This window comes from Papaver somniferum, unplaced genomic scaffold, assembly GCF_003573695.1.
Source record: "Papaver somniferum cultivar HN1 unplaced genomic scaffold, ASM357369v1 unplaced-scaffold_21, whole genome shotgun sequence".
In the NCBI taxonomy this organism is placed as follows: Eukaryota; Viridiplantae; Streptophyta; class Magnoliopsida; order Ranunculales; family Papaveraceae; genus Papaver; species Papaver somniferum.
In genome coordinates this window covers 7444028-7456074 of record NW_020631041.1, presented here as the reverse complement: position 1 = coordinate 7456074, position 12047 = coordinate 7444028, and the positions used below count along the sequence as shown (strand labels likewise).

The 12047-nt window shown below is 37.3% G+C and overlaps 1 protein-coding gene and 3 non-coding genes across 4 annotated transcripts; 1 reads left to right on the top strand and 3 right to left on the bottom strand.

The window, feature by feature from the left end:
• Positions 1–1304: 1304 nt before the first annotated feature.
• Positions 1305–3792, bottom strand: LOC113340248. Its single transcript, XM_026585457.1, has 8 exons — positions 3684–3792; positions 2798–3046; positions 2580–2685; positions 2409–2491; positions 2180–2243; positions 1952–2069; positions 1657–1814; positions 1305–1555 (listed from the first exon to the last, which is right to left on the bottom strand). The coding sequence occupies exons 2-8, from the start codon at positions 2932–2934 to the stop codon at positions 1469–1471; spliced, it is 753 nt and encodes a 250-aa protein (XP_026441242.1). The 5' UTR covers positions 2935–3046; positions 3684–3792; the 3' UTR covers positions 1305–1468.
• Positions 3793–3947: 155 nt separating this feature from the next.
• Positions 3948–4021, top strand: TRNAT-AGU. The gene has a single exon. It is a non-coding gene; the product is annotated as a tRNA-Thr (tRNA).
• A 1764-nt stretch (positions 4022–5785) lies between these two features.
• On the bottom strand, positions 5786–5868 carry TRNAL-UAA. Its single transcript has one exon. It is a non-coding gene; the product is annotated as a tRNA-Leu (tRNA).
• A 108-nt stretch (positions 5869–5976) lies between these two features.
• On the bottom strand, positions 5977–6049 carry TRNAF-GAA. Its single transcript has one exon. It is a non-coding gene; the product is annotated as a tRNA-Phe (tRNA).
• Between the last annotated feature and the right edge of the window lie 5998 nt (positions 6050–12047).

Below are 12047 nucleotides of genomic sequence, written 5' to 3'. Positions count from 1 at the left end.
TTTGAAGTTTGTAAAGAGTGGGGCGGAGGTATTAAACCCGCCCCACACAAAAGAAATAAAAAAAAAAAAGACGGGCGTGCATTATACGTTCGCCTGGTGTGGGGCGTGGACTATACGTCCGCCTGGGGTGGGATGTGGACTATACGTCCGCCTGGTTATGGGGCGTAGACTATATAAACGCCCGACTATATTTGGATTTGGTCTTGGTCCCCGACCAAATTTGGTCTGGATTTTAGTCTTTGATCAAATTTTGATCGATGGTCCGTCCCACTGCGCCTATCCACTGGACACTATATTTGGGTTTAGTCGTCCATTGTGGACGCTCTTAGGCCCCAAATTTTTTGGGTATGCCCCAAATGAGGGTTCTTGTAAGCAACACTATTTTAGTGGGTTGGGCTTGCAACAGTTTATAGTTTGCGGTGTTTTTCGGCAATTTTGGCCTGTCATGAGCTTGAACGTCCAAGCCCAGGCATCAACTGTACTTAGCGACCAGTGTTTGCATCGTGTGTTTCTTCTCTTAACAGTGTTTTGAAATTACCGTGTTTGGTAAAATGGAAACAACCAGCGTTTTAAAATTGCCGATATAAGTATATAACAGTGTAGTCGAAATTGCCATATAGCTTTTTTAATCCTTTCGGGCATATTTATACACAAAAAAACATTCAAAATCTAAAAAGAAATGAAATCTTATAAATCTAATGCTAATATTTTTGTTGTTATTTGGTAATTCAAAAACTCAAGAACACCCCATATCATTTCCAGGGCAAGAGAGAAATATATAATCCACGATGACTCAAGGGTCTTTGACTTTGCCACTGGAACAACACAGTTTCCTCGAACATCTTAATTAAATTTGGAGATTTTTTTAACTGAAAACTTATTGGTTTGTTAAAAATAAAATGGGTATCTTTTAATTTTGCATTTGCATTTGTAGTGGATTGTGGTGAACCTAAGTATTTATTATTGCATAAGATTCATGCAAATCCTATTTGTTCACAAACTTCACATTTAGTGTTCCATACGTGCATACAAAGCTAACTAAATGGGTATGTATGAAATTTGTTGTAAACCGAATTTTGGTGTGGATCACAAGAAACGAGTACTTACACACCATGTTTGCTGGATTTGAGTATTCTGGGTCTAACTCATACAAATCTGACTGAAACTCTAAATCTGAATTTTGAGTCAGATATGATTCAAATGACTCAAAAATATGTCATTCAGAGACTTGGTCCCATGAGTAAGAGGTATTTTGTTACCGGATCCAAACAAATCCTAGTCAGGGCCGGGTTAGGTCTGAGTCAGATAGTGAATCAGATCTGACAAAAATTAAAATACAATCGGTCTGACATCTGACTCGATTCTGATGCAAACAAACACGGAGTCCAGAAAATGGACCTTTTTAATGTAAGTTATCACTACTTGAATCTATTTAGTCTATTTACATCTTGGCGAAACTGCATTAACATTATGACTTGCTCGAGTCTTGGGGTTGTGTCGTTGTTTCAGGCATCAATTTACAATCGATCCGTAGTGCTGTCAACCAAGCATCCACCTGCAGTATCATCCCATTGAAAATTTCAGGCCTAGTCGTATATTTTGATGTTAATGTTGAATAACTGAAAGAAGAAGATCAGTGGTATAATGTAAGCATACCTGTATTTGGGATGGGCTGGAGCACTCAAAACGTAGTCCTTGACGAGTTAACATATAAAATGGATATCTTGTCCGCTCGTCTTCTTCTCTTATGAAGCTTGGAAGTGGACCGACTTCAATAATATCAGACAGTAGCGTGGAATCTTGTGGGCTAAAATCTGCAAAAGAAGCCGCATGAGTCTCATGCATTGAACTTGCAGTATGTCCATTAGAAAATGGAGCACAAAACGCCAAAATGGCGCTAAAAGATGGATGAAGTGCAAATCCATATATGGTAAAGTTAACTATCCCTTACCTGTAGACCGTAAATAGAAGAAGATACAGGGACCGTGCAGAACAAGAAAACGAGGGAGCCAGTCATCAACCTCAGCATCATCTAGCGGAGGTGGCTCTCCTGGTAATGCTGTCCATCTCTGCCAAAACAACAAAAGCAAAATCATCAGTGCAGCTCGCATTTTGCACACGGTGGTGAATTTTTGAAGTAGCAGAACAATTTAGTATGCAAAAGGGAAGTAGTCATTACGGTTCGAATATACAAATAGCCAGCCAGGCGCGCAGACCTCAAGATTTCATCAATTTGTTCCAATCTGAGAAAGATATACGAGTCCAAGTCAAAATTAAGTTATGCAGCCACGGATAAGATAGGTCAAAAGTGATAACCACTGTAAATGAACCTCATACTGGTATGTCTGGTCAAAACAAAAAGTCATAGAAACAAACAGTCAACCGAGTCTAGAAGGAGGCATTCTTACTGAGCTTTCAGGTGGGCTTCTTTTTCTTCTAAATCAACGATTTCAGTTCGAAGAGATTCTACTTGTGCAGCAGTTAGTTCCACCTAAAAACCATAGAGATCACTTGAATAAACACAACATTAACACTGAAATGTAACCGATTTCTATAGGAGATCAACAATGCTATTGTACCTTCTCCTGACCACCACTTCCCCACGGAAGACCGGGTAAACTAAACAATCTTAACATAGATGCAGCTTTCATTAACTTTCTTCTAGAACTAGGACGACTCTGGGACCTGAAAATTCACAAGTACTTTGTCAGCCAATAACAGCGAATAAAAGCATCCTAAACCAACTAACTGCATAAAAATTGAGACAGCGCAATAAGTATAAGAGAAGAAGGATGACCAATGAGAGTTATCAATCTTAGATTGCGAAATGGGAGGAGAGGATGAGTTCTTCTTCTGAATACGATCCGCAGTTGGTGTTGAAACTTCAAAGTGATCCTTAAATACCTTTACATTCCCATAAAGACTATCATCCATTAAGTTAGTTTCCAACACCGAGGACTAAACACGAGGTCCACTAGGAACATTACAGAGAGGTTTAGCTCAACTATGGTTTGCTGCAACACTTAAACAAGGTCCCTTCCTCCACCTTCAAAAAAACACACCAACAAAATCCATATTCAGAATCAGATTGGAGTAAAAAGTACAAAAAATACTCTTCCTAGTTCAATCATAGTTTGTTATAAGTAGACACTCAATCAGTGCCCTGTCCGTACTCCAATAGAAGTTCAAATTCATGGAGATCATGACAACAGCAACTTTACAAACACTTTGAATGATGAGGGTTTGTGATTTCTGAACTCATCACACAACAAAAACTAGAATCCTAATAACACATTATAGAAGTCGAAAACTCACTCAATCGATGATTCAAAACAAACTTTCATTGAAGATGACTAGTAATTGTGAACCAATCACTACCATGGATCGAAACAATCATTGATAATAAACTTGAAAATTATGCCAATTCAACAGAAACACTTGTACTTTACCAATTTGATATTTTACCAAAATATATTTCAAAACTAAAACAAACCCAGATCATGAAATTACTTGTTAACCAATAATAATCCAATAGAATCAAGTAGTCATGCTACATCAATCATAGTAAATTGGGATTAAAAAAAAAATTAAAATGTTCATAGTGAAATCTAAGAACTACGGTTTGATGTACATGTGATTAGTTAAAGGAATCTATGTAAGTAGTAGTTAATAATTGAGTTTACCTGGTTTCGATTTGATGCAGCCTTTTGGAGTTCTAGAAAGAGAGATTACAGGGAATTCGTCGTTTGTTCGCGGAAAAAAGAAAAAAAAAAAGATTTTGACCAATTACAGAATTTTTGTGTTTGAGTCTACCTGTACAAGTACCCCATCTTATACTATTGTCTCCTTGCTTGCTGGAGCATGTTGATTGGTCAGTCTATACTGCAGACCAGATCGGAATTGAATCGGTGACATTTTTCATAAAAGAGTAGTTGGAACTTGGAACTGCTTGCATAGCTCAGTTGGTTAGAGCACCCGTTTAGTAAGCGGGAGGTCTTGAGTTCAACTCTCAATGAAAGCATTTTTGGTCTTACTTTTTTTATAAAGATCATATTGTTTTGTCAAACAAACAAAATGCACTGAAAGAGTAAATCCGGTAGCGAGAGTGACAAATAATCATAAATTTTACACAACAAGAGGCCTTTAAGTGACTCTTAGATGATGTTTTCACTAATCCTTCATGAGCAAGGAGTTTTTCACTTCAATCAGGCGTCCGCGATTCTGTGTAACTCCTGGATAGTCAGTTGCGCCCGTTTAAGCCATGTTTCGGATTTCACTCGCGGGCCTCCTTCCAAAAGGAAACGCAGCCTTGGGTCGCTCATCAGACGTTGTCTGCGATGCTGCTTGCCTTTAGCACCATAAATGTTGTCTGCTTGCTCATCCAAAACCTTGCTTGTCAATGTTGTCAGTAAATCATTTCCTTTATGGGCAATTGGCGGTTTCATGCCTCCTGCATGAGCTACCCTTTATCCTCATCATATTATTCCAATCCTATTCTGTACATAAAAACCGTGCATAAATCCTTCCAAGTTGTTCTATCAGCCGTCTGATCAATCAAGACTCCAATTAAAAAATTTGCTACTGCAGACAGCTTGATTGGGATTTGACCTACAGAAAACTCAACTGAGTCGAAACTGATTTAAGTAAGTCACAACAGGACAAATAATGACTCTTCCGCTGTTTAAATGTGTCAGGCATGATATGTCTTTTATTGATCGTAGGCATGTACCACCTATAGGAGGCTTTCATCTGTAAACTATATTGTGGGATTACAATCATAATAAGAATGACCTTCGGATCCCTTCACGGAAGAAGATCCACAGGTATGGCAAAATGCGTGTCTACACCTGCATGTAATGATTGAGCATCCATTGAGTTTTTCAATATAAAGCTTGCACTTTGGACATCTCTTCCAGTTATTTTTCTTGGCAGCTTCCTCTCTCGTCGTCATTCAACCTCTGCACATATAATCCCTGCATGCCATGGAACTTTGCACTCTCAACAAATACAATGTGGACATTCTAGTTGTAATGTTTTCCCTCCTCCTCCATCTCTATCATGATCGTCGAGTAAGAGTAGTGCTGAGCAATTGTTAAACGGACAGTAGAAGAAATTCTGGGACGTCGACGCTTCACATAGAGCTTTACCCCAACGATCCAACACTTGTGGTGGCTCTAATACTCCTTGGCAGTTCATTTATTTCTGGACATCGGATTGATATTACGTTCTCATTTAAATCAGCTTATATGTGTTTTAGGATAAAACTTATTGGTATCGTATTTAGTCCCTTCTAGAGTCCAATTGTTTGCATGGAAATGTGATTCATGTTCCTGCACAACGAATGCAGACTGAGTTAAATTGTTGCCCTCTTTTGTGGTGATGCGGAAGAGTCTATTATGCATGCTTTGATTACCTGTCCTATTTTGTTTTGTTTCTAGATCTGAGTTTTTTTATGAACTTTAATCTTCATGATTGTCTATGCTACTGGTTTGCTATTGGCCCTTACAATCAAAATAATGATAGTGACAATGCTCCTTTAATAACTAACATTATGTTGTCTATATGGTATAGTAGGAACCTTGTCTTATTTACACTACTATCTTTAGTTGTCAAACAGGCCGTAAAGAATCTACATACTAATAACATGAAAGAAGAGCTCATGACAAGTAGATCGGTTGCAAAACAATTTCCGGATCGGAAGAGACTATTTCACCGGTCCACTCCCCTTCATTTTCTTTTCTTGTATGTACACAATCTATCAAAAGAAAAGGTGACTTTTCAAAAATGCTGGCTATGGGGTTCGAACCCATGCGCACTTATGTGCAGAAGATCTTAAGTCTTCCCCCTTAACCACTCGGGCAAACCAGCTCCGTGATACATTCTCCCTGCGCTTTTTATAAATTCAACCAGTTCCGCTTTTTGAGACCCTCACGGATCAGCTGCAATGAATCGTCAGGAGCTGGCTTGAAAAAATAATGCGGTGAGCGTGGATCGAACACGCGACCTTCAGATCTTCAGTCTGACGCTCTCCCAACTGAGCTATCCCCGCAAGACGTGCTTGCAACAATTCTTTTCTTGACTACCAAGGTATTTCCTCTGAGCGGCACCGTCCGATCAGTGAGAAGCACATTACCAGTCAGCAAATGGCCTGCTTGGAGACTTAGGCAACCTGAAAAAGAAAAGCACAACTGCCGTATGGAAGGATACAACCATATACGTACACAAACAACAGATTCCTAGAGAAGTATTTACTGTCTTTATTATAACCTTCAATGGATTCCTTTCTGTTAATTCACCAATGCATCAAAATAATAATTTCACCAATGTAACAAAATAACACAACAGATGAGGTTTATGGCGTAGGCAGGTAGATAGTGAAGTGGAGAATAAAGATGTGTATAACACTTTCATCACCTTGTATTTAAATACATGTTCTTCTCTAGGGCATGGCTTTGACGAGGAGTATACTAAATTTCATATGAAATTGTCAACGTCATGAGGGATCCCCTCACACTTTCATTATCACACTATCTCACGCGTTAAACATCATTTTTGAGAATTAAAACGAAACCGTAACGAATTTGAAGTTTATATTTTGGAGATATGTTTCACTTCAAAACAGATCGATCTTAAGAAGATTATTGACTACTCCCGTGTAGATCATTTGAATCCGGTGACTATTGGTATGTTTAGTCCGAACATACAAGGAGATGGAGGTAGCATTCCACCGATGTCAAGTCATGAACCCCGAACCAGAAATCACATAATAGTAGTAAGGGCCTTTTAGACTCATGGTCGGTAACTTCGGATTCCCAACACTATTACATATCTCTACTTTCCTATCGAAAATGAGCGTATTTCAAGATGTATAACCCCATCATCTACTACTTTGAAAATGAGCCGTTAAAAATTTATGGATTTCTGGCCGTAGAAATTAAGACCAATAGATTGTGAAGTTTTATATTTCAGAATGTGCTTGTATTTGATATGCATGTAGAACTTGGTAAGAGGAACATATCCTCAAAATATTAGCTCCCAATCCATTACGGTTTGGTTTTTATTCACAAAAATGACGTCCAACGTGTGAGATATTGTGATAATAAAAGTGTAACGGGATCCTTCCTCATTTAGTTGATCAACCGAAACTGTTTTGCTTTATATTTAAGCATTGCTCGAGAGGGATGATTGTAAATTCCTTCTTTACTTTTTTTTAGAGAAGTTAGGGATAAAATGAGAAGAGAAAAAAATATTTGCAATGTACAGCTAGATCAAAGGAAAGCCATAGAAAATAAAGAAAGCCAAAAGACTACACCCCTAAGATTGCTTCCAATTGAAATAACACCTGATTTGGAGATTACGTACTAGAAGTCTTCATATATGAAAGTCCAAAGATGCACAATTTATTTAACCAACATCTTAATCTCCTCCTTCGACTTTGGTCTCTTACCATGACTTCTTGCGTTTCATTCCCTCCAAGACCCCCAAATCACAACACAAAAGATCAACTTCAATAAGTCCTTCCTAAGAGTCCATACAGTACCCACTACTTTTTCCATGGTGCACTGTTTCTACAAGCTAATATTACATAATTTAGGGTATTTGTTAGAGCATTGCTCGTTCGAACTCACAAGTGTTGATATATCAAGTTTGTTTTCAAATTTAGATGATCAAAATTATATCTTGAAATCTAGTATACAATTATTCAAGTCTAGGATTAGGATAGAAGTCTAGTTGACAAATGGACAGCACGACATTCATCATTGCTTTCTACCATCTGAAAGCGAGATCAACCGAAGATTTTGGAGAACTTCTTCAGCAAAAGGTAAGTGAAAACTGAACCACTTATTTCTCAAGTTATATATATTGACCTTTCTATCTATGAGATTATGTCGCGCGACTAATTAGACTATGCACACATAATAAGAATTTTGAGTCAAGTTTATCTTGGTAATATCGTTCTCGAAATATAATGACTAAGCTCAACGAAAATTTGTTCATGCTTGATGAATTTCGGTTAAGAACAATTTATTGTTCATAATCAAAATCATGATTCAATAATTATCCTTCGAAAATAGCCTGGAAAGGTGATATGTATCATTGGTGTTATTTAGGAATGTTTCGTATTGATTTAGAGAGAAATATAAAACTGCTGTAAATTCGGATACAAGACAGTATGCATACTAGTCTTACAAACTGGGAAAACTATTATAAGCATGGAGCCGTAGCACATGTACTTAGTACACCTATCGGAGTATCTATATGTATGTCGACAACAACTTTGTGGTATGCATATCTTAAAAAGTCTGTGAACTTGTGAATCCGGATCGGTACGCATACCCGTATGCACACCTAAAAGAATTGTCGGTCTCAGAACTGGTTTTGTATCCAAACTGGCATGCCAAAAAGGTTTTGTGAACTCCAGAACTCGGTTATGTCTTAAGGGTATACATACCGGTACATGTACCATAGCATAAATGTCCACAAACAGGTTCAGTAGATGTACCTAGTACACCTACTTACCATGTCGAATGCTTTCGAAGGCAATGAAAATATTTCTGTGAGATAATTAACATTTCTCACTATAGACATATTTGATCACATGATTGTGACTCAAAATAAAAGTTTTGAGTGTTTATGAAAATGATTAAGCTTATAGTTCAATTGGCTTGTTTTGTCTAACCATTCATGAACGTTGTCTTTGTACACGGTTCGTTTACGGCTCAACCTAACCAGAGTGCATATCTTGTTTATATAAGTTAGATTTCAAAGATTCATCTAACGTTGGATATTGTTTGCTTGGTTCCAAATCTATTTTAACTTAAACCTTAAGCAACCCATTCTTTGAAAGTCTATATAAGGGAGAACTCTAGCATATGGGATATTTAAATCTCCGACACAACTCTTGTGTGTCCTACAAACCATCTCTAGGGTTTAGCGACTTAAAAGACTTCATCTATTCGTGAAGCCAGGTCCGACTATCTCTGATAGTTCGTGTATCCTGATCTTGTTTGATTGCTCACTTAGGCTCCATAAGCAAGATAAAGTAATCACAAAGTTCTCTTCGTCTCGTATTTTGTGATTCCACAAGGATTTGTACTTGTGAGGTGATCCAAGCTGATCTTGGAGTTGTAAGTTCCATATTTTTAGGTTAGCTAGGCTTTTTCTATTTCTATCATTTCCAATCTCACCTTGATTGTTGATCAAAAAAGAAATCACATGTATGTTTATCAGTGATTGGAGGATTGGTTTAAAGTCTTCAATTTAGTTGAAGCAACCCTTAGGCTGTAAAGGACATCAGCTAAGGGAATCAATTGTGTGGAGTCTTGATGGGATTCAAGAGGCGTAAGGAGCGCGAGTTTAACTGAATTGCTGTGAGGGTTTAATTCGGTCTCAATTACATTCCCGTCTTAAATATTGATAGTATTCTAGAGTTTGTAGCGGGTTAATACAGTTTGGTCCTCAATATGGACTAGGTTCCGGGACTTCTCTGCATTTGCGGTTTCCTCGTTAACAAAATTCTTGTGTTTATGTTATTTCTTTTTCCGGATTATATTGTTTATTTTTATAATTGAAATATCACGGGTTGTACGTAAATCAATCAAAGTAGATACATCCGCCTTGTTTATTGGATACGACTTGATTAGTTCTTGGATATTGATTTGTGGAATCATCCAAGTACTCTCACACATAAATCAGGTTCACGGACCTGCGTCTGAAGACTTTCTCATTGTGGGATATAGAGATACAACTCTGAATATTATTCCTCGATTGGGATTCATTAAGTTGATTTCTCGGAATTTCATTTAGGTTTAGTCCTTACAGGTTTCCTAAGAAAAAGACTTAATCAGTATATGTTTATAGCAATCCAATCTATGGACAAGAGTGCAATATTGATAAACGTACCGCCATCCTTTGATGGAACAAATTACTTATGGAGGAAAATTGATATGCGTTCTTTTTTACAAGCCCGAGACATGGAAACTTGTAGTTATCGGATACCAATAACCAACAGTTGTTAGAGGCGCAACCATTGTTGCAAAACCATTAGGAGAATATAGTTTTACCGAGATAAGTGTTGTAAATCAACATAATTCTGACCGGTTAAACGCCATTGTCGACACCATAAGTCCAGATCTTCAGCACCATGTGACTTCGTGCACTAGGTCTAAAGATTCTTGGGATATCTTAGAAACCGTATATTTGAAGGAGATACCTCAGAGGAAGAAGCTAGGCTTCAAAACCTAAATTATGACCGGGAAAATATTCATTGTCTAATGAAGAGTCGTTTGATGAATTTAATCAAAAGGTATATGGAATTTTTAATGCATGTTTTTCATTAGGGAAGACCATATCTCAAAAAGACACTGTGATGAAAATTCTTCGATCTTTTACTAGCAAGATACAAGTCTAATAAGCATTCCATCATGGAAGGAAATAACCTTGAAACTCTTTCCATAAATAATTGCGTGGGAAATTTTAAACATTTTGACCACGAGAACAATATGGCTAAGGATAACGTGTTTGCACTTGAAGGCACGACCAAATAAAACATAACTTCTTCGAAGGAAAGCTTGTCTTGGGCTGACGAGTGCTGTATTGATCTTGATGAAAAAAAAACTTTATTCTCTTACCTATCATTGTTTTGCGAGTTAATAATTAATCATTGTCGTCCTACATATTTACGAAAACCAACCGAGGAAGATATTAGGAAAATATTGAGGGAGAATGAGGCTATAGGATTCCCAGGAATGCTAAGTAGTCTTGATTGCATGCATTGGGTATGACAAGGATGCCCTGTTTATTGGGTCGGTCAATATAAGGGTCATTATCCAAAACCAACTGTTATCCTTGAAGCTGCTGCTTCTTATGATTGTTGGATATGATACACTTTTTTTGGTCTCATGGGTTCGCAAAATGATATTGATGTTTTGCACAAGTTTCCTCTATTTGAAGATCTGAAGTATGGAATATGTCCCCAAGTTCGTTTCGTGATAAACGACCATCAATACACTCATGGGTATTATCTTGTGGATGCATGGTATTTACCCAAAATGGTCAACCTTGGTTCAATGTTATCGTTAGCCCCCTGCCGGTGAATTAGGCCATTCATACCGGAATTTTAACAACCGTCAAATAGCGTTGAGAAAGGATGTGGAACGCTCTTTTGGAATTTTGAAAAGGAATTTCTCTATCGTTTGTGGGTCACATCGTGGCTTGAGTCCTCGTGAAATGCACAAAACTATGTTCACTTGCATAGTTCTCCATAACATGGTAATTCAGGAAACCAGTCGCCATAAGGAGTGGACTAACTATGAATACGAAGATCCCAGGCCTAAGATTCAACGATAAAGAGGCTTTCCAGTAATAAATTATCGGAAAATGACTAATTACATTCTGAACCAGAATCTATATGACCAATTAAGAGAATATCTAAGAGTGAATCTTTGGGTAGAGTATGGAATAACGGGTGGGCGTAATTATTAAGTTATGTATTTTAGTTTGAATTATTAAGTTATGTACTTTAGTTGGTAGTTTTTTCCATTCAATATAAAGTTAATGAGCGAAACTTATTTAATTAGACTGCAACAACATTTCAAATTAATCAACTTTTCATTTCAAATTAATATTTAGTAGAATGCAATAACAACATATCAAACCAAAATGTCAAACTAATATTAAGTAGAATGAAACAACAACGTATCAAATTAAGAAGTGTAGAGAAGGTGTGTTTGTCTTAGATTAAAGAAGATTGAGAGATTAAAATTTTTTAGAGAGATTTGGAAATTCTGATTTTAGAAATTCTGATGTGAGTTGAAATGAGTTTGAAATTAGTTATTTATAGAAGGGGAAAATTGTAGCCGTTGGATGAGAAACTGATGAGCGATGATGATCAAGTCAGTGAGCGACATAGTGACCATCGTCGGTGCTGGACTGACCATCTAGCAGTGGACACTCTATTTTGCTCGCCAGAAAGTCTATCGTGTACACCTATATTTAATATTTAACATATAGACATATATATTTGGCGCTTTAACATATCATAGTGG

Bases quoted from the DNA above. Each gene is read 5' to 3' on its own strand.
- LOC113340248 (XM_026585457.1), bottom strand. From the start codon at position 2,934: ATGGATGATAGTCTTTATGGGAATGTAAAGGTATTTAAGGATCACTTT. The intron at 2,686-2,797 runs GTCATCCTTCTT...GTGAATTTTCAG, and splicing joins AAGATTGATAACTCTCATTG to GTCCCAGAGTCGTCCTAGTT. The intron at 2,070-2,179 runs GTAATGACTACT...TTGTTTTGGCAG, and splicing joins GCTATTTGTATATTCGAACC to AGATGGACAGCATTACCAGG.